The sequence below is a fragment of the Pongo abelii genome, chromosome 18 (genome assembly GCF_028885655.2).
Source record: "Pongo abelii isolate AG06213 chromosome 18, NHGRI_mPonAbe1-v2.0_pri, whole genome shotgun sequence".
Lineage (NCBI taxonomy): Eukaryota > Metazoa > Chordata > Mammalia > Primates > Hominidae > Pongo > Pongo abelii.
Genome location: NC_072003.2, coordinates 10,109,126 through 10,131,535, shown reverse-complemented (window position 1 = coordinate 10,131,535; position 22,410 = coordinate 10,109,126). Strand labels below are relative to the sequence as shown.

The 22,410-nt window shown below is 48.5% G+C and overlaps 3 protein-coding genes and 2 long non-coding RNA genes across 17 annotated transcripts in view; 2 read left to right on the top strand and 3 right to left on the bottom strand.

Annotated features, from left to right (window-relative positions):
• Nucleotides 1–800, bottom strand: part of PMM2 (phosphomannomutase 2) — a 57,293-nt gene extending 56,493 nt beyond the window's left edge. For 2 of the 4 annotated variants that reach the window (XM_054533441.2, XM_054533442.2), the window contains exon 1: nt 568–722. In XM_054533441.2, coding sequence (XP_054389416.1) covers nt 568–633 — 66 coding nt within the window. In that variant the 5' untranslated portion in view covers nt 634–722. Of the gene's footprint in view, nt 1–567 lie in introns of all 4 variants that reach the window. The other 2 variants (XM_003778563.4, XM_054533443.2) reach the window with 2 other exon arrangements.
• TMEM186 (transmembrane protein 186) lies at nt 755–4,961 on the top strand. 2 transcript variants are annotated; one of them, XM_002826105.5, is made up of 2 exons: nt 755–904; nt 1,977–4,961. In XM_002826105.5, the coding sequence occupies exons 1-2, from the start codon at nt 902–904 to the stop codon at nt 2,613–2,615; spliced, it is 642 nt and encodes a 213-aa protein (XP_002826151.3). In that variant the 5' UTR covers nt 755–901; the 3' UTR covers nt 2,616–4,961. The 2 variants fall into 2 exon arrangements, with proteins under 2 accessions (XP_002826151.3, XP_009248724.3); XM_009250449.4 differs by having other exon boundaries at nt 795–934.
• Nucleotides 2,873–10,257, bottom strand: LOC134760367 (uncharacterized). The gene is made up of 2 exons (XR_010137714.1): nt 9,574–10,257; nt 2,873–3,353 (listed from the first exon to the last, which is right to left on the bottom strand). It is a non-coding gene; the product is annotated as an uncharacterized LOC134760367 (long non-coding RNA).
• Nucleotides 10,258–13,968: 3,711 nt separating this feature from the next.
• ABAT (4-aminobutyrate aminotransferase) overlaps nt 13,969–22,410 on the bottom strand; it is a 114,680-nt gene continuing 106,238 nt past the window's right edge. For 8 of the 9 annotated variants that reach the window (XM_054533185.2, XM_054533181.1, XM_054533182.1 and 5 more), the window contains 3 exons: nt 22,016–22,162; nt 18,937–19,048; nt 13,973–17,222 (listed from right to left, as the gene is read on the bottom strand). In XM_054533185.2, the coding sequence (XP_054389160.1) occupies nt 17,101–17,222; nt 18,937–19,048; nt 22,016–22,162 (381 nt within the window). In that variant the 3' untranslated portion in view covers nt 13,973–17,100. 9 annotated transcript variants of the gene reach the window in all.
• On the top strand, nt 17,086–18,771 carry LOC129050684 (uncharacterized). The gene is made up of 2 exons (XR_008514395.1): nt 17,086–17,238; nt 18,582–18,771. It is a non-coding gene; the product is annotated as an uncharacterized LOC129050684 (long non-coding RNA).

Sequence of the window (22,410 nt, the reverse complement as noted above, 5' to 3'; positions counted from 1 at the left end):
AAGAACTTCCACAATCTCATTTGATCCTCATAGACACCATATGGAACAGGTAATATCCCCATTTAAAGCTGTAGATGTTGAGGCTCAGAGAGGTTAATGACTCGCTCAAGGTCACACAGATGTCAAGAGGTGAAGATGAGACTCCAACTAGGTCGGTTTGACCTGGAAACCTGTTTTTAATATCATGACTCACAGCACAGCCCATTGGTTACAGGATTGGGGTAGGCACACAGCTGATAAGGGGGCCTGATGTCGGGTTCAAATCCTGGGTCTATCAGTCCCGAGCACTAGCGGTGAATCCAGATTACATTTTCCAACCTAGCACAAGTTTCCTGCTCTTAAGAGTTCTTCAGCCCCGTCTCATCTTTCCAAGCACCAGAGCTCTTGAAGAGCTGGTTACGGCCTCCCTCTCATTCCTCCAGGGCACCCAGAATAGGGTTCAGCCCCCGTGAGGACGTAGGCAGTCCTTAGCCACCCCTTGGCGCCTACCCTGGGTGGTCGATAGCCCCAAATGGGAACAGCACGGGCTCCGCGTCGGCTGCCACCAGCCCGCCGGCCGCCACTTACCTGCCGCGGGGCGGTGAGGGTCCCATCCACGTCGAAGAGGCAGAGCGCTGGGCCAGGCGCTGCCATGTCCCCAGTTTCTAGCCGCACCTTACAAGACTCGTGGGCACCAGGAACTCGGCCCGGAACTTCCTGGTTCGGCCCCCGAGCCGCAGGGCACGTCGGGAAGAGGACGGGACTCCGTTCCCACGTCGCCTGGGAGTAGCGCCAGCCACGATTCCTGGACCGCAACTCCCAGGGTGCAACGCAGATCACGCCCGCCTTGTACATTCGAGCATGAGCTCTTAGAGGTTCCGGGGGCCGGTGGGATTTACTTCCGGCAGCAGGTGGTGGGGCCATGGTAAGGAGGCGGGTGGCGAGTCTTGAGGAGGTGATGCTCTTTGGGGTCGGCGTCGGGGTCGGGGTCGGGGTCGGGGTCGGGGTCGGGGTCGGGGTCGGGGTCAGGGCTGGGGCGGGCGGGCAGGCCCGACGCCCGGGTTTCGGACTCGGAGAATCCGTGGGAGGAAGCTCTGGCGTGGGTTACAGTTCGCCTTTCCCGGGCTTTCTCTGCCCTCCTTGGGTCACATGCGCACAGTAGTAATAGCTGAAACTCGCCGACCTCTCACAGTGCATTAGGTACTAAGTTGAGGGCTCTGAAACCATCTTCTGGTTCACTGTGTTCTGAGTCCCCATTTTGAAAGGTGAAGAAACCGAATCTCAGGGGCGTGGAGTAATTTGCTCACAAATTACTGTTGGAGCCAGAATTGGAATAAGAGCTTTTACTGCTTCACTACCCACCTAATAATACCCTTGTGCTAGCTGTTGGGGCCTCCCTGCCTCGCTCCTCCTCCTCCTCCGCTGTTACCCCTTCCCCAGACTAGGCTAAGAGAAAGCAGCAGTTCCCTCCAGCACCCAAGATAACGTATGAATCAAACAGAGAATTAGAAAGTTTATTGGAATAAATATCTCACAGATTTGTTGCTCGAGTTCCCCACTAAGACGTTGATTATTTAGTTTCCTGCTTGGGGAAATGTTCACACCCCCTTGTGGATACATTGTCCAGCCCAGAGTTTGTCCTCCCTAGATATGTTTTGAATTAATGACGGCCGCACCTCCTTTCCTGTATTTATTTGGAATTGCCTGGTGGAAGGAGGACTCTGCTGCACTCACTGACTGCGTGTTCTTTGGTAAACATCTTACCCTCTCTGGGCTTAGTTTCCCTAGTGGTAAAGTGGAAATAGTGATAACTATCTTAGATAGCTGTTGCGATGCCCACATGAGATAGCATCTGGCTTTAGCCTTCCCTCCTCTGGCAATAATGGTTACCTTGCAGGATTGGCAGAAGCCTTAGAGTATGGTGCTTTGCAGATGTTCGCCGTGTGATTAATGTGGTTGAGTTCCATGAGAGAAATGGTCTACTGTCTCCCTTTCAGGCTGCCCTTCTCCGAGCTGTGCTTAGGTTTCGGGGAAAAGCTGTGTGGGAAAGGCCTCTCCATGGGCTGTGGTGCTGCAGTGGGCAGGAGGATCCTAAGAGGTGGGTGGGCAGCAGTTCACCCATCTCGAAGGAGAAACTACCAAACGCAGAGACTGAGAAATTCTGGATGTTTTACCGTTTTGATGCCATCAGAACCTTCGGGTTCCTGTCACGACTGAAGATAGCACAGACTGCCCTGACAGTGGTAGCTTTGCCACCAGGCTATTACTGGTACTCCCAGGGCCTCCTCACTCTCAACACTGTGTGCCTCATGAGTGGGATATCGGGCTTTGCCCTGACCATGCTGTGCTGGATGAGCTATTTCTTACGGAGACTGGTTGGTATCCTGTATCTGAATGAGTCTGGCACCATGCTGCGGGTGGCCCATCTGAACTTCTGGGGCTGGCGGCAGGACACATACTGTCCCATGGCAGATGTGATTCCCCTGACAGAAACCAAGGACCAGCCTCAGGAGATGTTCGTGCGTATCCAGCGGTACAGTGGGAAACAGACCTTCTACGTCTCCCTGCGCTATGGACGCATCCTGGACAGAGAGCGTTTCACACAGGTGTTTGGGGCACATCAGATGCTCAAGTGAACAACTGGGACCTGGACCTCTGGGTAATCCTGGGTCGCCTGGATTAACAGGAAGGCTGAGGGTGTGGGCAAGGCTGAAGAAAGGGGATTGGGTACTTGGAGACTTTGCCTGGGCCCCTGGGAACATGTGTTTTGTGGTGAAGAAATTCACAAGGCAAGAGCTGGTGTCCAGGTTTAGGAAAGAGGCTCTAAGCAAGTTCTTACAGCACTTATTTGTGACATTCAGTCAGATAATGGCCAGAAGTTTTTGTTAAGAGCCAGTTCTTAGAAGAACCTATGCCAAGGTCACCCAGACAGTCCATTGGTGTGAAATAGGCAAAGAGGTGTGGCGGGGGAGCGAAAGATTTGGAGTCAGAAGTCTCAGTTCTGTCACTTGTCCTGGGGCAGGTTATTGAGTCTCTTTGAGCCTTGGTTTTCACATCTGTAAAATGGAAAGTCCTGCTTGTTTCATGGGATGGGTGTGGGAATAATAAATGTCAAACGTGTGGCAGACTCAACAGCCTAGAGCAGATATTATTAAGCATTTGGTCAGAGGTTTTAGCAGGGAGAAAGTCTTCGAGCAGTCAGCAGGGGCTTCCAGAGAGAGCCCTGTGCTGTGCCCCTCAGATATCCAGCGGCAGAAAGGTCTGTCAGGATGTTAACTACACATCGACGAGCAGATGTCGTCCAGGTGGGCACGAAACCCCAGTTGAGATTTGTTCACCGCCCAGAGGTCTAGAGGCTCTTGCTTTGGATGGCCCTGCAGTGTAATAAAGCCAAATGGACCGGATACTGGTACATTGTTTTATAAACTTAAGCCAGTTATATACATTGCCCCACATAATTAATAATATATGTTTATTATACAATTTGTAACACAGTAAAGAGGAAGGAAGGCATGATCTTTATTATTTTGCCACTTGAAAGTCAATAAGAATGTTTTATCGCTGGGGGTGGTGGCTCACACCCGTAATCCCAGCATGTTGGGAGGCTGAGGTGGCGGATCACCAGGTCAGGAGATGGAGGCCATCCTGGCTAACAGGGTGAAACCCTGTCTCCACTAAAAAATACAAAAAAATTAGCCGGGCGTTGTGGCAGGCGCCTGTAGTCCCAGCTACTCGGGAGGCTGAGGCAGGACAATGGTGTGAACCTGGGACGCAGAGCTTGCAGTGAGCCGAGATTGCGCCACTGCACTCCAGCCTGGGCGACAGAGTGAGACTCCGTCTCAAAAAAAAAAAATTTTTTTTATTGTGTAGCCTTCCATTTTTCTTAACCGTACCAACATACACCTAACAAATTTATCCTTTTAATCATTTTTAAGTGTGCAATTCAGGGACATTAAGTATATTAACAATGTTGTACAGGCTGGGCACACTGCCTCGTGCCTGTAATCCCAGCACTTTGGGAGGCTGAGGCGCGTGGATCACTTGAAGTCAGGAGTTCAAGACCAGCCTGGCCAACATGGCGAAACCCTGTCTCTACTAAAAATACAAAAATTAGCTGGGCATAGTGGTGGGCACTTGTATTCCCAGCTACTTGAGAAGCTTGAACCCGGGAGGCAGAGGTTGCAGTGAGCCGAGATTGCACCACTGCACTCCAGCCTGGGAGACAGAGCCAGATTATCTCAAAAACAAACAAAACAAAAAATGTTGTACAACCATCACCACCATCTATTTGCAGAACGTTTTCATTATCCCAAACAGAACTAATATACCCATTGAACAATAATTTCCTTCTTTTTCCCGCCCTTGGCAACCACTAATCTGCTTTCTGTCCCTCTGGGTTCACCTATTCTGGATATTTCATATAAATGGAATCATACAATATGTCACTCTTTGTATCTGGCTCTTTTTTTTTTTTTTTTTTTGAGATGAAGTCTCTCTCTGTTTCTCAGGCTGGAGAGCAGTGGCACAATCTCCGCTCACTGCAAACTCCGCCTCCCCAGTTCAAATGATTCTCCTGCCCCAGCCTCCCAAGTAGCTGGGATTATAGGTGCCTGACACCACGCCTGGCTAATTTTTGTATTTTTAGTAGAGACGGGGTTTCACCATGTTGTCCAGGCTGATCTGGAATTCCTGACCTCAAGTGATCCACCCACCTCGGCCTCCCACGGTGCTGGGATTATAGGCGTGAGCCAGTGCGGCTGGCCTGTATCTGGCTTCTTTGACTTGGTGTAGTGTTTTCAAGGTGCATCCATGTTGTAGCATGTATCAGTGCTATTTCTTTTTTATGGTTAAATATATTTATGGGTGCAGTGTATATTCTCTGTATATACCACATTTTGTTTGTCCATTCATCTGTTGATGGCCATTTGAGTTGTCATCACCTTTTGACTATTAATGAATGAACATTTGGCTATTGCTGTGAACACTGGTATACAAGTATCTGTTTGAGTCCCTGCTTTCAATTGTTTTGGGTACATACTGAGAAGTGGATTAACTGGATCCTGTGGTAATTCTGTTTATTTTTAAGGACCTGCCACTTTTCCACAGCAGCTGTACCATTTTACACTCTCACCAGCAATGGACAAGGGTTCCTGTTTCTCTACATTCTTGTCAACAGTGGTTACTTTTCCTTTTTTTTTTTTTTTTTTTAATTTGAGATGGAGTCTTTCTCTGTCACCCAGACTGGGTTGCAGTGGTGCGATCTTGGCTCACTGCAGACTCCGCCTCTCAGGTTCAAGCAATACTCCTGCCTCAGCCTCCTGAGTAGCTGGGATTACAGGCACCCACTACCATGCCCAGCTAATTTTTCTATTTTTAGTAGAGACGTGGTTTTGCCATGTTGGCCAGACTGGTCTCGAACTCCTGAACTCAAGGGATCCACCTGCCTTGGCCTCCCAAAGTGCTGGGATTACAGGTATGAGCCACCACACCTGGCCCTCACTTTGATGCTTCTATCCTGTGCTTCCATCCTTGCTTTACTCGAGTCCGTTTTTGCAGCTGTCAAAGTGATGCTTAAAAATAGAATCACATCACTCTGCTGTGAAGGCTGATGGCCTAATCCACCCTCCCCTTTCCTCCCTCATCCGCAACTCTGTGGAGATCATTCCCCCAGGTCACGATTGCCTTGCTGTTCTCCGGTAATCGAGAATATTCCAGCCTTAAGGCCTTTGCATTGACAGTTCCCTCTGCCTGGAAGGCTTTCTCCCTAGATATCTGCAAAGAGAACTAACCGCCTCCCCTTCAGTATCCTCTCGGTATAACGGGGTTTTACTATTTATGCTCAAGAAGTGTAGTGAAGATTCAATTATATGAAGAGACATGTGCACAGCAGTTACACGTGGCTGTTCATTCCTTCTGTACCTTGCCTTCACCTGCCTGTCAGTTCCTTCAGTGACTCTGACTCCCTTCCCCATGAAAAGATAAAGCCTGTGGCTAAAAAATATCTTACGAAGTCATAATGGTTTGACCTTAACCTCATTAAAACCAAATATTCTCTCTTTGTTGGGTTTTAAGTAATGACCTGAGTGAGCCTCACCCGGCATAGTCTGATTATGTCTGGGGTGGGTTTCCAGGATCTGTCTTTTTGACCAGCTTGAAGCCAATTCTGAGATACAGGCAGGCTGAGAATTTCTGAAATAGACTACTAGAACAGAAGACACCAGAGTGACACATGGTTCTGTGGACTTTGTGTTCCTGGGCCAATTTTCTGCCCAAAGAATAGGTTCTTAACACCGGCTTTGTGTGTAGAATCTCCTGCAGAGTGTTTTTAAAACCCCATTGTTGAAGCCTGTGACCAGGCATTTTTATTTTCACGGTTCCCTGGGTGATTCTAACATGGTTGACCATCGCTGCCCTTGAAGTATCACCACTCTGTTAAGTCTGCAAGGGGCCTTCCCTGGGAGGTGAGACCACAGATTGTCACCCATGCAGGCATTCAATGTGTGGTCTGCTCACTCAGTACCAGCAGAGGGCACACAGAGCAAATGCATTATTCTAACGCTTTATCCCTAAGCTAAAATCACAGATCTCCACCAGATAACAGGAAATGTGTTAGGGCTTCTGTCATGCCCCAGTAGGGTAGTACCTGAGAGCTGCCCCCAAAAAACCAAAGTCAACAACAAAAGCCATAAAAGGCCCGGTGCGGTGGCTCACACCTGTAATCCCAACTCTTTGGGAGGCCAAGGTGGGCAGATCGCTTGAGACCAGAAGTTCAAGACCAGCCTGGGCAACATGGTGAAACCCCATCTCTACTAAAAATGTGAAAAATTAGCTGGGGGTAGGGTACATGCCTGTACTCCCAGCTACTGGGGGAGGCTGAGGTGAGAAGATCACTTGAGCCCGAGGGGCAGAGGTTGCAGTGAGCTGAGACTGTGCCACTGCACTGCAGCCTGGGTGGTGACAGAGCGGATCCTGTCTCAAAAAACAAAAAAAAACCATTAAGTGTGCCCAACCCTTGTTGAATCTGGTAGAACCTGGGCATCTGTTTGTTTATGCTTCCCAGGTTATTCCACAGTACCCCAAGTTTTGAGAATCACCCAAAGCCATACAATAGATGGCAAAGCAGCTTCTCAGAAAATGGGAGTTGTCTTTAGATTTGGGTGGTGGATATATTGGCAGTTGCCCCCTTTAACAACAATTCTAAACATGATTGTCTTAGTTCACTTGGGCTGCTGTAACAAAAATACCATAGGCTGGATGGCTCAAGCAACATTAATTTTTACAGTTCTGGAGGCTGGGAAATCCAAGATTAATGCGTCAGCGGGTTCATTGTCTAGGAGGGCCTGTTTCCTGGTTCGTAGACAGGCTTATTCCTGCTGTGGTCTCACATGGCAAAAGAGGTGAGGGAGCTCTCTGAAATTCTTTTATAGGGCACTAATCCCATTCATGAGGGATCCACCCTCATGACCTAATCAGCTTCCAAAGTTCCCACCTCCAGATATCACATTGGAAATTAGGTTTCAACATATGGATTTGGGGGTGACATAAACATTCAGAATATAGCAATAATCTAACAGAAATACTGAAGTGTACATATAAGGATGTTCACTGAAATATTTCCAACAGCAAAAAAGCTAGTCCGGGCATGATGGCTCATGCCAGTAATCCTAGCACTTTGGGAAGCTGAGGTGGAAGGATCGCTTGAGGCCAGGAGTTCGAAACCAGCCCAGTCAACATAGTGAAAGTGAAACCCCATCTCTACAAAAGAAAAATTAAAAAATTAGCTGGAATGGTGGCACATGCCTGTAGTCCTAGCTACTTGGGAGGCTGAGGCAGGAGAACTGTTTGAGCTCAGAAGTTCAAGGCTGCAGTGAGCCATGACTGTGCCACTGCACTCTAGCCTGGGTGACAGAGTGAGACCCTGTCTCAATAAATAAATAAATAAATAAATAAATAAGAAAACTAAAAACTGGGAATAATCTAAGTTTCCATTAGTAGGCCACATGGTTAAGTAAATGTTGGTAGATTAATATTGTATACATGCAACCTTTAAAAAGAGTGAGATTGTACTATATCTGTGGAAAAGACCACGAGGTAGGTAGTGGAAAAAAAAAAAAGCAAGTCACAGAACAGTGTAGTTCTGTGTGATCTTATTTGTGTTTTTAAAAAGTACATGTTGGCCAGGTGCAGTGGCTGTAATCCCAGCATTTTGGGATGCTGAGGCAGGCGGATCACTTGAGGTCAGGAGTTCGAGACCAGCCTGGTGAACATGGTGAAACCCCATCTGTACTCAAAATACAAAAATTAGCTGGAAGTGGTGTCAGACGCCTGTAATCTCAGCTACTCAGGAGGCTGAGGCAGGAGAATTGCTTGAACCCAGGAGCAGAGATTGCAGTCTCACAACATTGCACTCCAGCCTGGGCTACAGTATGAGACTCCATCTCAAATACATACATACATACATACATTGCAAATTGTGAAGAGTGGCTACCCCTGGGAGAGCACTGAGGGTGAGAGGGGTATAATGAGCACATCATTCATCCTAACAAATGAAGAAAAATGCTATAATAAACAGTCTCTTCTTCCATTCCCTTCTCCTCCCACCAGCTTTCGAGGCAAAGGAAAGTTTCTCAACCATGAATTCCAATTCTGGACTCAGAAGCTGAGTAGATGGAAGGAAACATGCAGTCTTTGAGAACTCAGTTAAAGCAACTGTGATTTAACCATGTTTGTCCCTTGTCAAGTGGCTTTCCTTCCTGTCTGGATTTTGCCCCCTTCTCCCTGCCATGCTGTGGCCATGTAAATAATTTAGATGCATAGGGTGGTCTGTAGCATGTCAGTTTTGTTTTTTTGTTTTTCGAGATAGAGTCTTGCTCTGTCGCCTAGGCTCAAGTGCACAGGTGTGATCTTGGCTCACTGCAACCTCTGCCTCCCGGGGATCAAGCCGTTCTCCTGCCTCAGCCTCCCAAGTAGCTGGGGTTACAGGCACCTACCACCACGCTGGCTAATTTTTGTATTTTTAGTAGAGACGGGGTTTCACCATGTTGTCCAGGCTGGTCTTGAACTCCTGACCTCATGATCCACCTGCCTCAGCCTCCCAAAGTTCTGGGATTACAGGCGTGAGCCACTGGGCCTGGCCTGTTTTTTTGTTTGTTTGTTTGCTTTAAGATGGATCCTCGCTCTGTCACCCAGTCTGCAGTGCAGTGGTGCAATCTCAGCTCACTGCAACCTCTGCCTCCTGGGTTCAAGTGATTCTCTGCCTCAGCGTCCTGAGTAGCTGGGATTACAGGCGCACGCCACCATGCTCAGCTAATTTTTGTATTTTTAGTAGAGATGGGGTTTCACCATGTTGGCCAGGATGGTTTCAAACTCCTGGCCTCAAATGATCCGCCCTCCTTGGCCTCCCAAAGGGTGGGGATTACAGGCGTGAGCCACTGCGCCCGGCCACATGTCAGTTTTCATATGGCCACCATCCACACATGAGGTCTGCATCAACTGGGGACCTGGTGACGATGCTCCCAGTGTGCACGTGGGAAGCACAGCCTAGTGGTAGCTGTTGTCCTCCTTCCTATGCTGGTTACCAAAAATGAGACTTACCTTGTCATAGGGCCAGATGTCTATGGCATCCGCCACCCCATCATTACATAACCGTGCTTAATGCGCTCCCCAAAGCAGATCTGGTGGGCTGAGCAGCTTGCAGGGGACAGCCTGGATGAATTGCCCGGAGAACTAGAGTTGGGAGCTTGCTTTATGTTGCTGCTTTATGACTGCAAGACTCGTGAGTTCCTAAATAGAAAGCAACAGGGTCCCTTTGAACTCCAGGCACAGTCCAACTTGTAATGGCCTTGTTTTGATCCTGCGCCATTCAGCTGTAAAATCTTGCCTGATTAGAGTCCATCAGGCAAGGCCAATACCATCTCGCCATGTTCATACCAACTCTAAGGACACAGACATTCATTTTACTGATTAACAGTTGAAATACACTGTCAGATTCAGTTGGGCTTGCACCTATGGTGTGAAGTAGATTTAATATTTACCAGTGGGAAGTTAACTCTCACAGAAATATAATATTGCCTTTTAGAACTATATGTGAGACACACTCAGCTATTCATGGAGAAGAAGCAGTAAAAGACACCAGCATGTATTAAACGCCTACTGTGTGCCGGGCAATTATTATATGATTTCATTTAATCTGCCGGCAACACTTTGAGTTGCAGAACCCCAGAGAGGTGGTAGAGTGTTCGGGTGAAGCATATGGCTTCTGAAGCCAAACTTCTTGCCTGCTTGTTCCCAGCTGTATAACCTCGCTCTGCCTTGGTTTCTTCCTCTGTGAAGTGGAGATAATAACACCACCTACCCAGGATTGTGGGGAGGATTAAATGACTTACTACATGAAAAGCACTTAAAATAGTGCTCAGTCCAGGCAAGCACTCAATAAATGTTAGCTAGCAATACTATAATCATCCTTATTTTGCAGAATAAGGTTCAGAGAACTGAAGTGACTTGCTCACGATCACCCGTCTATAAAACAGTAGAGCTGGGTCATTCCACTGCTTCCCCAGGGGAAGGACAGAATATAGAAAACAGGCCGGGCACAGTGGTTCATTCCTGTAATCCCAGCACTTTGGGAAGCCGAGGCAGGCGGATCACCTGAGCTCAGGAGTCCGAGACCGGCTTGTCCAACGTGGCGAAACCCCATCTCTACTAGAAATACAAAAATTAGCTGGGGTTGGTGGTGCATGCCTGTAATCCCAGTCACTGGGGAGACTGAGGCAGGACAATCACTTGAACCTGGGAGGTGGAGGTTGCTGCGAGCCAAGATTGCACCACTGCACTCCAGCCTGGGCGACAGAGCGAGACTCTGTTTCAAAACAAAACAAAACAAAAAAAACTGTGACTCTTTAACAATTTTTTTTTGGTTGTTTTGTTTTGTTTTTTGAGACAGAGTCTCGCTCTGTCACCCAGGATAGAGTGCAGTGGCACGATCTCGGCTCGCTGCAACCTCTGCCTCCTGAGTTCAAGAGATTCTCGTGCCTCAGCCTCCCAAGTAGCTGAGACTACAAGCATGTGCCACCACACCTGGCTAATTTATATGTTTTTAGTAGAGATGGGGTTTCACCATGTTGGTCAGGCTGGTCTCAAACTCCTAGCTCAGGTGATCCACCCGCCTCGGCCTCCCCAAGTGCTGGGATTACAGGAGTGAGCCACTATGCCCGGCCGGTGCTTTATAATTTTTACGACAGACGGGTGAGGTAGGTATGGTAAATCCTCATTTAATGTCATCAATAAGTTTTGGGAAACTGATTATAAGTTAAATGACATACAATGAAACCAATATTTTTTCCTTATCATAATAATAAGGTGTTGAAAGAAACAATGTTATAACAAGCAACTTTGAATGAAATGATGTTATTTGAGGACCTGCCATCCATTTCCAAGAACCTATCCATGACATTAAGTGAAGACTTACTATTTGTATACTTTTTTTTTTTTTCGAGACAAGGTCTCACTCTGTCGCCCAGGCTGGAGTGCAGTGGCGCAATCATAGTTCACTGCAGCCTCAATCTCTTGGGCTCAGGCAATCCTCCCACCTCAGCCTCCCAAGTAGCTGGAATTACAGGCACATGCCACCATGCCAATGACATTTTTAAAATTTTATTCTTAGTAGAGACAGGGTCTTGCTATGTTGCCTAAGCTGGTCTCAAACTCCTGAGCTCAGGCGAATTCACCCGATTTGGCCTCCCAAAGTGCTGGGATTACAGGCATGAGTTACCACACCCAGTCTTGTACGCCTGTTTTTAAGATGAGGAAATTGAAGCTTGGAGAGGTTAAGGGAAACTGCTCCCAATCACACAACTTGAAAGTTAGGATTTGATACACACTGATGTGGAAGGATGCTGTAATATTAGCATGTGGACAGATGTGAGTGTATGTGCACTTGTGTGCAGTCAACTCAGGACTGGCTGAGGGTAGGAACTGTCAGTCACTCAAGGAACTTTCTCTCGGCCAGCCTGGCCATCAGCCTTGGAAGGTCAACCTGACCTGGTTGGCGTTGAGTGTGAGCTCCAACATGCACATTCCTAAGGTAGGTAGGTTGAAGGCACCGGAACTTCAAAGTCAGTAACCCTTTGATGGCCAGGCGCGGTGGCTCCCGCCTGTAATCCCAGCACTTTGGGAGGCCAAGGTGGGAGGATCACCTGAGGTTAGAAGTTCGAGACCAGCCTGGCCAACATGGCGAAACCGCATCTCTACTAAAAATACAAAAAAATTAGCTGGGTGATCTGCTCACCTCGGCCTGCCAAAGTGCTGGGATTACAGGTGGGAGCCACTGTGCTTGGCCAGTGGCACTTTTCAAAAAGTTCTTTCGGGTGATTCCTAAGTGCGTCCTGTGGTGAGAATCACCGTCCCGGATGCTTTGGATTCTCTACTTTTCTCTCTCTCTCCGTCCCCATTATTGTCCTAATTCATTCAGGCCACCAGGTCAGCATGGCTGTAATAGATTCCTAACTGGTCTCCCTGCCATCCTGTTCTTCACTGTGAACACCCAGGACAATCTTTCTATATATATTTTTTGAAACGGAGTCTCACTCTGTCGCCCAGGCTGGAGTACAGTGGCGTGATCTTGGCTCATCTTAACCTCCGCCTCCCAGGTTCAAGTGATTCTCCTGGCTCAGCCTCCTAAAGTGCTAGGATTACAGGTGTGAGCCACCGCGTCCAGCGAGGACAATCTTTCTAAAACACCTCTTGGTTTGCTCCCTTGTATCAAGCCTCTGGCGGCTCCATCACCAGCATGGAAAGCCCACGCCCCTCATGTGGCACAGAAGGCTCTCGAGGGTCCCAGCTCCTGCCTGTTTCCTGGGCTCTTCTAGTCTCCTACTCTTTGTGATCTAGTGATACTGAACTTTTCATAGACGCCTGCTGTCTCCCTGTCTCTGTGCCTTTGTGGACCTCTTCTCTTTGTGGAATGCCTTCCATCACTCTGGAGCAGCTTTTGCTCAGCCTTGAAGATGAAACTCGGGCTTAACTTCCACCCTGACTGACGTGAGGGGCCCAGCCTTTGTGCCTCTGCAGCATCCAGGGTTTTCCCGTGTCCTGCTCCTTACACTGTTTTTTTTTTTTTGTTATTGTTTTTGTTTCTCTTTACCTTGCCAGAATGTGAGCTGCGAGGCCGGGCGCAGTGCCTCACGCCTGTAATCCCAGCACTTTGGGAGGCTGAGGCGGGTGGATCACTTGAGGTCAGGAGTTCGAGACCAGCCTGACCAGCATGGTGAAACCCTGTATTTACTAAAAATACAAAAAATTAGCTGGATCTGGTAGCAGGTGCCTGTAATCCCAGCAACTTGGGAGGCTGAGGCAAGAGAATTGCTTGAACCTGGGAGGCGGAGGTTGCAGTGAGCCGAGATCGCGCCATTGCACTCCAGTCTGGGCAACAAGCAAAACTCTGTCCTAAAAAAAAAAAAAGGGGCCGGGCGTGGTGGCTCATGCCTGTAATCCCAGCACTTTGGGAGGCCGAGGAGGGTGGATCACAGGGTCAGAAGTTCAAGACCAGCCTGGCCAATACAGTGAAACCCCATCTCTTCTAAAAATACAAAAATTAGCTGGGCGCAGTGGCAAGCGCCTGTAATCCCAGCTACTTGGGAGGCTGAGGCAGCTTGAACCTGGGAGGCGGAGGTCGCGGTGAGCCGAGATCATGCCACTGCACTCCAGCCTGGGTGAAAGAACTAGACTCTGTCTCAAAAAAAAAAAAAAAGAAAGAATGTGAGCTGCGAGTAGGGACCACATCTTATCCATCCTTGTGTCCCTGTCACATAGCATGTCCTCGATTTACTTAATGAAATGCATGGCCTTACAGTGCTTCCCAATCCCAAGGCAGAGTTATGCATGTAGAGTGTTCCCCAAGACATCCCTAAGAGGTACATAAAAGGCATTTAATAAATACTTGTCACCTAATTATTTAACAAGACCATTTCCACCAAAAAAGTCCACATTCACTCATGTTTCAATTATAAATTTTATTTAAGAATACTGACTAACACAGGAAACAGATTTAATTCATGGAATTGTGTATATGGTCATCCGTTACATTGTGACATGTTAATTTTTTGTTATTTATTGGCACTGTCAACAGATTACTTGTAAACAAGATCACTTTGTACGCGTAAGTCTGCGATGCTACTTAGCTATGGTTTTCTACCATGAGCTGATATATAGATAGGTATAGCTATATAGATACATTAATGCTATACACAATTTTGCATGGTTACTGAGCGTCAGTAAAAATTATTAAAAAACACACATTTATAATAAAAGTGAGGATGTACTAAGACTTGCTATTACTGGACCTTGTTTGCTGTAAAAGTGACGACACTTGCTGGACGGTTACTAAACTCTATGGCACTAATGTATGATGGATTCATTTCCAGACTGCTGGCCACGGAAGCACTTCTTCATGGTCCCCTGCCCTGGACAGCAACCTGTCCTCCGGGCTCCCCATGTTTTTACCAGCTTCTGCTGCGTTTCTACAATCTTGAGCTCTGCTGAGAATTCTTTTCCTTGAAATGCTTCCAGCTAAAGCCCCAGCCCCCAAAAGAGGATGTCTCAGGAACTCATTATGCCCTGAGTCAACAAGAACTTGTTGATAAATGGCTTAAAAGTTTTTACAAGAAGTAACTTCCCTTGGTAAGGAGTAAATAATAAATCTGGAATTTTCCAGATAAAACGATTTCATTTCTTTGTCAGTGCCCCATGGGGAGAGAACGAAATATTGGAGCCCCTCTCCCTACCAAAGAGAGCCAATTTTCTGGTTGTGCCCTGGCTTAAAAGCCTTTGGACTCCGAGAACCATACTGAATATTTGCACCCAATGCTAAAGTTTTCAGGAGAAAGCATACTTAAGCCAATAAATGAATAATGGTTTGGTTTGCATTTTGCTTGCTTGTTAAATAAGGCCTTATTGAACCTTGGGATACTGCCTGTGGAATCTGGCTCCCCAGTGAAAGATGTGATGCCATGAATTGATATGCCTTTGCATATGCTGTTCCCTCTCTGCAACACTCTTCCTTGCCTTGTCTGCTTGGTGAACTCTGGCTCATTCTGCAAAACACTGCTCCAATGACACCTTTTCTTTGAAACCTCCTCTGACCCTTGGGTGAATTGTGGTACTCCCTCCGATTTCCTGATGCTTTTACTCGCACCTCTGTCATAGCACTTGGCGCCTGCTTGAATTGCTGGTTTAAGTCTGTTGTTTCCAGTGGCATGTGAGCCCCCGGGGACAGGAACAATGTTTTATCTCATCTTTGTATTCCTGATGCTCGGCATAGGGCCTGGGATGGTGCAGGTATTTAATGCAAGTTAGATGAATGAATGAATGATGAATAAATGAATATAAAAACGAGGAAAACCTTGCAGAGAGTGGGAGGCATTTAGCTGGGAGTGCAGGTGACCTTAAACCTGGCAGAACTCGTGATTAAGAACGATGGATTAGCACTGACTGCAGGAATGCAAAATGAACAAGAATTCACGAATTTGTATATGTTAAACTTGTCATTGCCTTTCATTCCTCAACAAAAATAGGTCGATGACCAAGTCTGCGGAAGAGTGGAAGCTAAAAAAAAAACCCCTACTTTGAGATCTTTGGACGATTTGTTATTAAAAGAGCAAAGTGCTGAATCAGGAACCTTGATATGCCTATTTCCAAAATAGTCAACCAAGGCACCAGGAGATGAAGAGGCTTCCTTTTGGACAGATAATACAAGCTAGGCTTTCTCAGAGTCCCCACCAAATAATACTTCACTGCTGTCAGGCTATCAAGTTCTCTTTTAGGAGCATTCGAGGTCAAATCAGTTCCCAGAGTGTCTCACCTCCAGCAGAGATGCTACAACCTCAGCCACAGCCCCGTTAAGCATTTCGGTATCATCTGCCTGGTAATCTCCATACTCAGTCATCTCAGGAAAATCTCCCATTTCAGGAGGATCAAGTACAAGGAAACCACGTTGAACCAACAGGCCACTTTTCCACGCATGGAGCTCTGGCACCTTTAATTCATGGTGCTTCCCTCCAGAAGAAATCCAGTCCAGCAATGATTCCCTGTGCTCTGGTGGAACAGCCAAGCTGTTCCTGGGGGTCTGCTCAGAAGTGGTGTGAAGGTGGATGAGTAAAAGAGAGGAAGAGCCTCTTAGGGCGAGGGAGCCAAAAGTCAGACCTCAAGGTGCCCTGGGAAACATGATGCAATGGCTCTGCTGCCCCAGACCCTGGGCTTTTCCTCCTGGGGTGGCAGGCCTGTGCTTCTAGCCCTGGGGCTCACGTGTGTCCCTGTGGACACTCAGGCTACAGTTTCCTCCTGCCCAGGTCCAGGTCTAGGTTGACATTTAACAGGGAGGAGGGAGTTTGGGGAATGGAGGATGCCAAGTAAGAACCACGGGTGATGCCACCTGGGGATCCTCCAAGGGCAAAGCCCTGTCCAGGGCAGAATTCATAGTTTAGGGGGATCCCTAGGTGCACTGAGAGGAGTGATTCTCATCTTCAGGGGGCCAGAGGACCTCTTCCCTTACCCCTGAGCTGAATCCTCCTGTCCCCATTTTACGGCCTTCCTCAGATCTGTCCAGTCCCTCCTGCACCATGCGTGGGGCGTGCTCGAGCTCTGGGGGGCTGGGTGAGGAGGTGAGAGTGTGTTTGCTTGCATAGGGTGAGGGGGAGCCAACATCCGTGATCACAGAATATGGCACTTGAGATGGACTGGCATCCAGGAGGCCCAGCTGCCAGTCCCAGGAACAAATGTAATGCCCTTGACTGGCTTTTGGAAAAAATGCTGGGGTTGGTCAAGGTTGGTCAAGGCAGAACTCTAGCCAGGACCTCCCATGGCCCTTTCCAAGATGAGTCCAGGGCTCAAGCAGGATCTCTGGGCTTAAACCAATGTGCACCATTGGCTCTGCAGGGAGGAAAATCAACACCAGCCCTTCCCTCCCCTCCCCTCCCCCGAGACCACCAAAAATGTTCCCTCCCCACAAATCACCCTTCACTGTGCATTCACCTCTGATACTTTTAAGTGAAAACATGAATTAGGCAAACTAATCAATTTGACAACTGTTGAGATCGGGGCTTTCTCACTGTAGTGGAAATGGCTTCTTTACTTGAAGTCTGCTAAGATGTCACTGAAAATATTGAGGAACAGGTGAGCGTGGTGATCCCTGAAGACCAGCGTGGGACGAAAACGAATGGATTTGTCACCACAGCCACCCAACACCACACCTGAAAGAGGCAGGAGGTAGGTGAGGAGCGTGGTTTCTCAAAGTCACATGCTGGGAGAGCTGGGGGGGAAAGTGATGCCCGTTGGCGACGCTCATCCATCCATCCATCCATCATCCTCCATCATGGAAGCCCAGGCTTCCATTTCTCCTTCCTGCCACCCACCCATCCAGCCTTCATTTCCTTTCTCTCTCCCCTCATTCATCTCCTCCATCATTCTCTTCTTCCTTTCCTTCCCTCTACCCTCCCTTTTTCCCTTCCTCCCTCCCTCTCTCCTTTGAGTGCCTGCTTTGCTGCCCCGAACTAGGTCTGGTGATAGAGAAATCCTGAGATAAAGTCCTTGCCTTCCAGAAAGTCATGGAGGGGTGGGAAAAGAAAATAGGTAAGCAAATAAGTTGCAAAAGCACAGGCTCAGTCGGAAGCACGTGTGAGGTGCTGAGCTATCACGGAGGAGGGACAGGCTCTGCTTATTTTAAAGGGTGACTTCACCAGTTACAGCTGGTGTCCTTTCCTTGTCGAGGTTGTTTATGCCTTTTTTTTTTTTTAAGAGATGGAGTCTCGCTCTCTCACCCAGACTGGGGTGCAGTGGCGCAATCTCACTCACTGCAACCTCCACCTCCCAGGTTCAAGCCATTCTCCTGCCTCAGTCTCCCAAGTAGCTGGGATTACAGGCGTTGCCACCATGGCCAGCTAATTTTTGTATTTTTAGTAGAGATGAGGTTTTGCTGTGTTGGCCAGGCTGGTCTCGAACTCCTGACTTCAGCTGATCTGCCCACCTCGGCCTCCCAAAGTGCTGGGATTACAGGCGTGAGCCATTGCATCCGGCCTGTTTATACCTTTGAGACCACGTTTTCTCATTTTTAAAATGGAGGTTGATTATCCCTGCCCTTCCGAGGCTGCTGCAAGGATTCTGTAAGATGGCACAAGAAGAACTGACAATGTTCCTGACATAGAGTACGTGCTCTGATCTCACCACAGCATCTGCCCTTACCCCTGCCACACATGTCCTCAGTGGCTTCCTACAGCTCCTAGGATGAAGTCTGGAGTGCTAAGCCTGATCTGCAGGCCCATGCGACCTGGGCCTGGCCTCTTCTCCCCCAGCTTCATCCCCTCCCAACCGTTCGCCTTCACGTCCCCTTCTTTCCCTTTTACCACCTCTGTAAGCTCCATCCCACCTCAGGCCATCGCATGCACCCTTTTCCTTTGCCCAGAATGCTCTTCCTTACCTTCTTCACCCGGCCAATCCCTGTTCGTCAAGACTTAGGGTAAAATGCTACTTCCTCAAGGGAGCCTTCCCTGATTTCCTACCGTCACCAACTGCTGCAGCTATTTGCTCTCTTAGCCGCGTTTTCTCCTTCCCAGGACTTAAAATTGCAATGGATTGTTTGTGAAATGCCGTGTGTAAAGCCATGCCTTCCTGCTACACTGCATGCTTCCTGAAGGAAAGGGCTCTGATGGTCTTCAGCATCACTGTAACTGTCTCCAGTGTCCACTTACAACTCACCTCCTCAGTGAACACTTGTTGAGTAAATAAATGGATAAAGAAATCCCATTCGTAATGTTCTCTTCTTTGGAGAAAGAGCATTCAGGCTATTTTCAGACCTGTGTACCACCTGCCCCCCACACAAAATATTGCTGAGTACCTAGCAATATTTTGCAGCTACAGCAGGAAATACTGGATGCTGATGAAACTCAGCAGCCACTTCTGGCCCCTTACCTTTGTTTCTGGCAATTAAAATGAGCTTATTCCGTATGGAATCATCGGGAGTATCCAAGGAGCAAAAGGTGCCTCGTCCTCTCACCCTGCTGATGAACTGGGGGTACCGGGCCTGCAGTGGGAGGAGACAAGGCCAGCGTCAAAGCCCATCACCTGTGTACCAGCTGGGCTTAATGGCTGTGCTTCGTCAAAGGTCTCCCATGGTCCAGCTTCGGCCTCTGCATGGACTAGCAGGACCTCCAGGTGGTTAAGAGCTCTGGTGACATTCAGGCCTGGGTTCAAAGCCCAGCTGTGCACATCTGTGTTGTGTGGAGGAAAAAAAAACACCACCACCACCACCAACAACAACCAAGCCCAGCTCTGTCTCTTTCTCACTGTATAACCCTGGGCCACTCAACTGCCTCTGTTTACCCTGCTATAAACTGAAGGATTTAAATGCTGTTGACCCCAGTGGGGCTGTGGTGAGACTTTAGCAAGATAAGGTTCACATGTTAAGTCCTAAGCCCGGGGCTGGGCACTTGGTGGGTGCTCCACAGATGTTAGCCATCTCTATCGTCCGCTCTTCTAGAAAGGTGGTGGTTCTTCTAGGAGAAGAAATGCCTGTCCTCCCTCAGGGCTTTGAGATTGGGAGCTATACTGGATTCAATAGTTTCCTCCCACTGCCCCCTAAATTCATGTTTACCTGGAACCTGTGACTAGGACCTAATTTGGAAATAAGGTCTTCACAGAAATAATTAGTTAGGTTAAAATGAGGTCTTCCTGCGTTAGAATGGCCCCTAATGCAATGACTGGTTTTTTTTGAGATGGAGTCTCACTCTGTTGCCCAGGCTGGAGTGCAGCGGCATGATCTTGGCTCACTGCAACCTCCGCCTCCCAGGTTCAAAGATTCTTGTGCCTCAGCCTCCTGAGTAGCTGGGATTACAGGCACCTGCCATCACACCTGGCTAATTTTTTTTTTTTGTAGTTTTAGTAGAGATGGGGTTTCACAATGTAGGCCAGGCTGGTTTCGAACTCCTGACCTCAAGTGATCCACCTGCCTTGGCCTCCCAAAGTGCTGGGATTACAGGTGTGAGCCACAGCGCCCGGCTCAATGACTGGTATCTTTATAAGAAGAAGACAATCTGGAGACAGACACAGGCACAGTGGGGAGAATGCCAAATGATGCCAGAAGCAGAGCGAAGCCTCCACAGGTCAAGGAACATGAAGGATTCCCGGCAACCACGAGAAGGTGGAGAGAGGCATGGAACAGATTCTCCCCCAGAGCCTCCAGAAGGAGCCAACTCTGCTAAACCTTGATTTCAGACCCTGGCCTCCAAACTGTGAGAGAATAAATTCTTGTTTTAACCCACGCAGTTTGTGGTGATTTTTTACAGCAGACAAGGAAACAAATACAGGTGCCTAGTCTGGAGGACCTTGATTTCACCTTACTCTCTGCTGTCCATATGAAGGACAGCAAACAAGGGCTTGGAAAACCCCAGATAATTTCAGGGTACTGGGGGCTGAGTTGGGGGAGCAAGCCTTATTTCACGGCAGCTCCTTGGTAGAAACTGGATACATGGTCCTATTCTGGGGGTGACAGACCCGGGCACTGTGTTGGACGCTTACGTGCACAATTTGTTTCTTTCTTTTTGTGGAGGATGGGTTCTCACCATGTTGCCCAGGTTGCTCTCAAACTCAGTTGAGCTGAAGGCAATCCTCCTGCTTCTGCCTCCCTAAGTGCTGGGGTTACAGGCATGAGCCCCTGTGCCTGGCAGTGGGCACACTTTTGAATCCCCTTGCCAGTGAAGAAAGGCTCACTTTGGTCTACACAGATAAGGAAACTGAGGTTCAGAAGTCCTTCCAGCACTTATTCTAGCATGTTCCTTGCACTTGTCAATTGCTGGGGAGCTGGCAGTTTGAACACACTCCTCCCTCTCCCACCAGAGTGTGGCCCTGGGGTGGTTTAGAATAAAGTCTCTTCCATTTAGACACCCCTTCAGGCCTGCGTGCCACACTCACACACACACATCCACACACCTCCTTACGGTTAGGAGTGACCACGTGACCAGCTCTTAGTCAAGTGTTAGAAGTGTTATGTGAGATTTCTGGGAAGGCTGCTAAAGACAAGAAGGGGGCCACTCTCTCCTTCCCTTCTTTTTCCTTCCTACTGCCTGGAATTGAGATGCGATGGCTGGATCTCCAGGAGCCATTTTGGCCCATGATGAAACCTTGAGGGTAGAGAGTAATCCAGCCCCAGCAGTGGAGGGCAGTGCTGCTGAGTGGTAAGTATGCAACAGGTTGCACAGAGGAGGGAATAATGAACACACCAGAGGGGGTGAGAGAGGGAGTGCTTGGGGGCCTCTCAAAGGGGGGATGTCTGAATTTGGTGTTAAAAGATAACCAGGGCCGGGCGCGGTGGCCCATGCTTGTGAAATCCCAGCACTTTGGGAGGCTGAGGCGAGCGGATCACCTGAGGTCGGGAGTTTGAGACCAGCCTGGCCAACATGGTGAAACCCTGTCTGTATTCAAAATTCAAAAAAATTAGTAGGGCATAATGGCACATGCCTGTAATCCCAGCTACTTGGGAGGCTGAGGCCAGAGAATCTCTTGAACCCAGGAGGCAGCGGTTGCAGTGAGCCAAGATTGTGCCACTGCACTCCAGCCTGTTACAAAGCAAGACTTGGTCTCAAAAAATAAACAAACAAATAAAATAAAATAAAATAAAATAAAAAAGATAACCAGTGCCGGCAGGCGCTACCCAGCACTTTGGGAGGCTGAAGTGGAAGGATCACTTGAGGCCAGGAGTTCAAGGCCGGACTGGCTAACATAGCTTGACCATGTCTCAAAAAAATAAAAAAAAAAAAACAAAGAAAACCAGGAGTTCAGGAACAGGGGTTGGAATGGGATGGAGGGATGGGGAGGCATCCCCTGCAGAGGACACAACATGTGCAAAGCCCCCGAGGCTAGAAGCAGCACAGCCCATTACCATTACGAATTGCTGGAACAGCAGGCACAACACCATGCTGAAGAGCTCCAGTGTTGCCCTGGAGGCTGCGGGGAGCCATAGGTGGTGGGGGCGGGGCAGGGGAGGGGGTGTTACCTGGAGGTCCAGCAGTCCTGTGAGCAGGGCCTTCCCGGCATGGGCTGCGTTATTTAGCAGGTCCTCCCGCTTGATGATGTTGATGACCTCAGCCAGCAACAGGTTCTTGGACGGGTCCCCCAGCCAGGTGTTGAAGATCCGGTAAGGCTGGAATGAGGAATGGGTGTTGGAAGGGTTCACGCACATGCACACCATGCAGGGGTCACTTCCCCCAGGCGCCCCTCCTCCTCTCTTGAAGAGGAGAGAAACTAACCTAGTGGGCGTCTTCCAGAGGCTAGCAGGGGAACACACCCAATCTCGCTGAATTCTTCTTTACCAGAGGCTAGCAGGGGAACACACCTAATCTCGCTGAATTCTTCTCTACCAGAGGCTAGCAGGGGAACACACCCAATCCT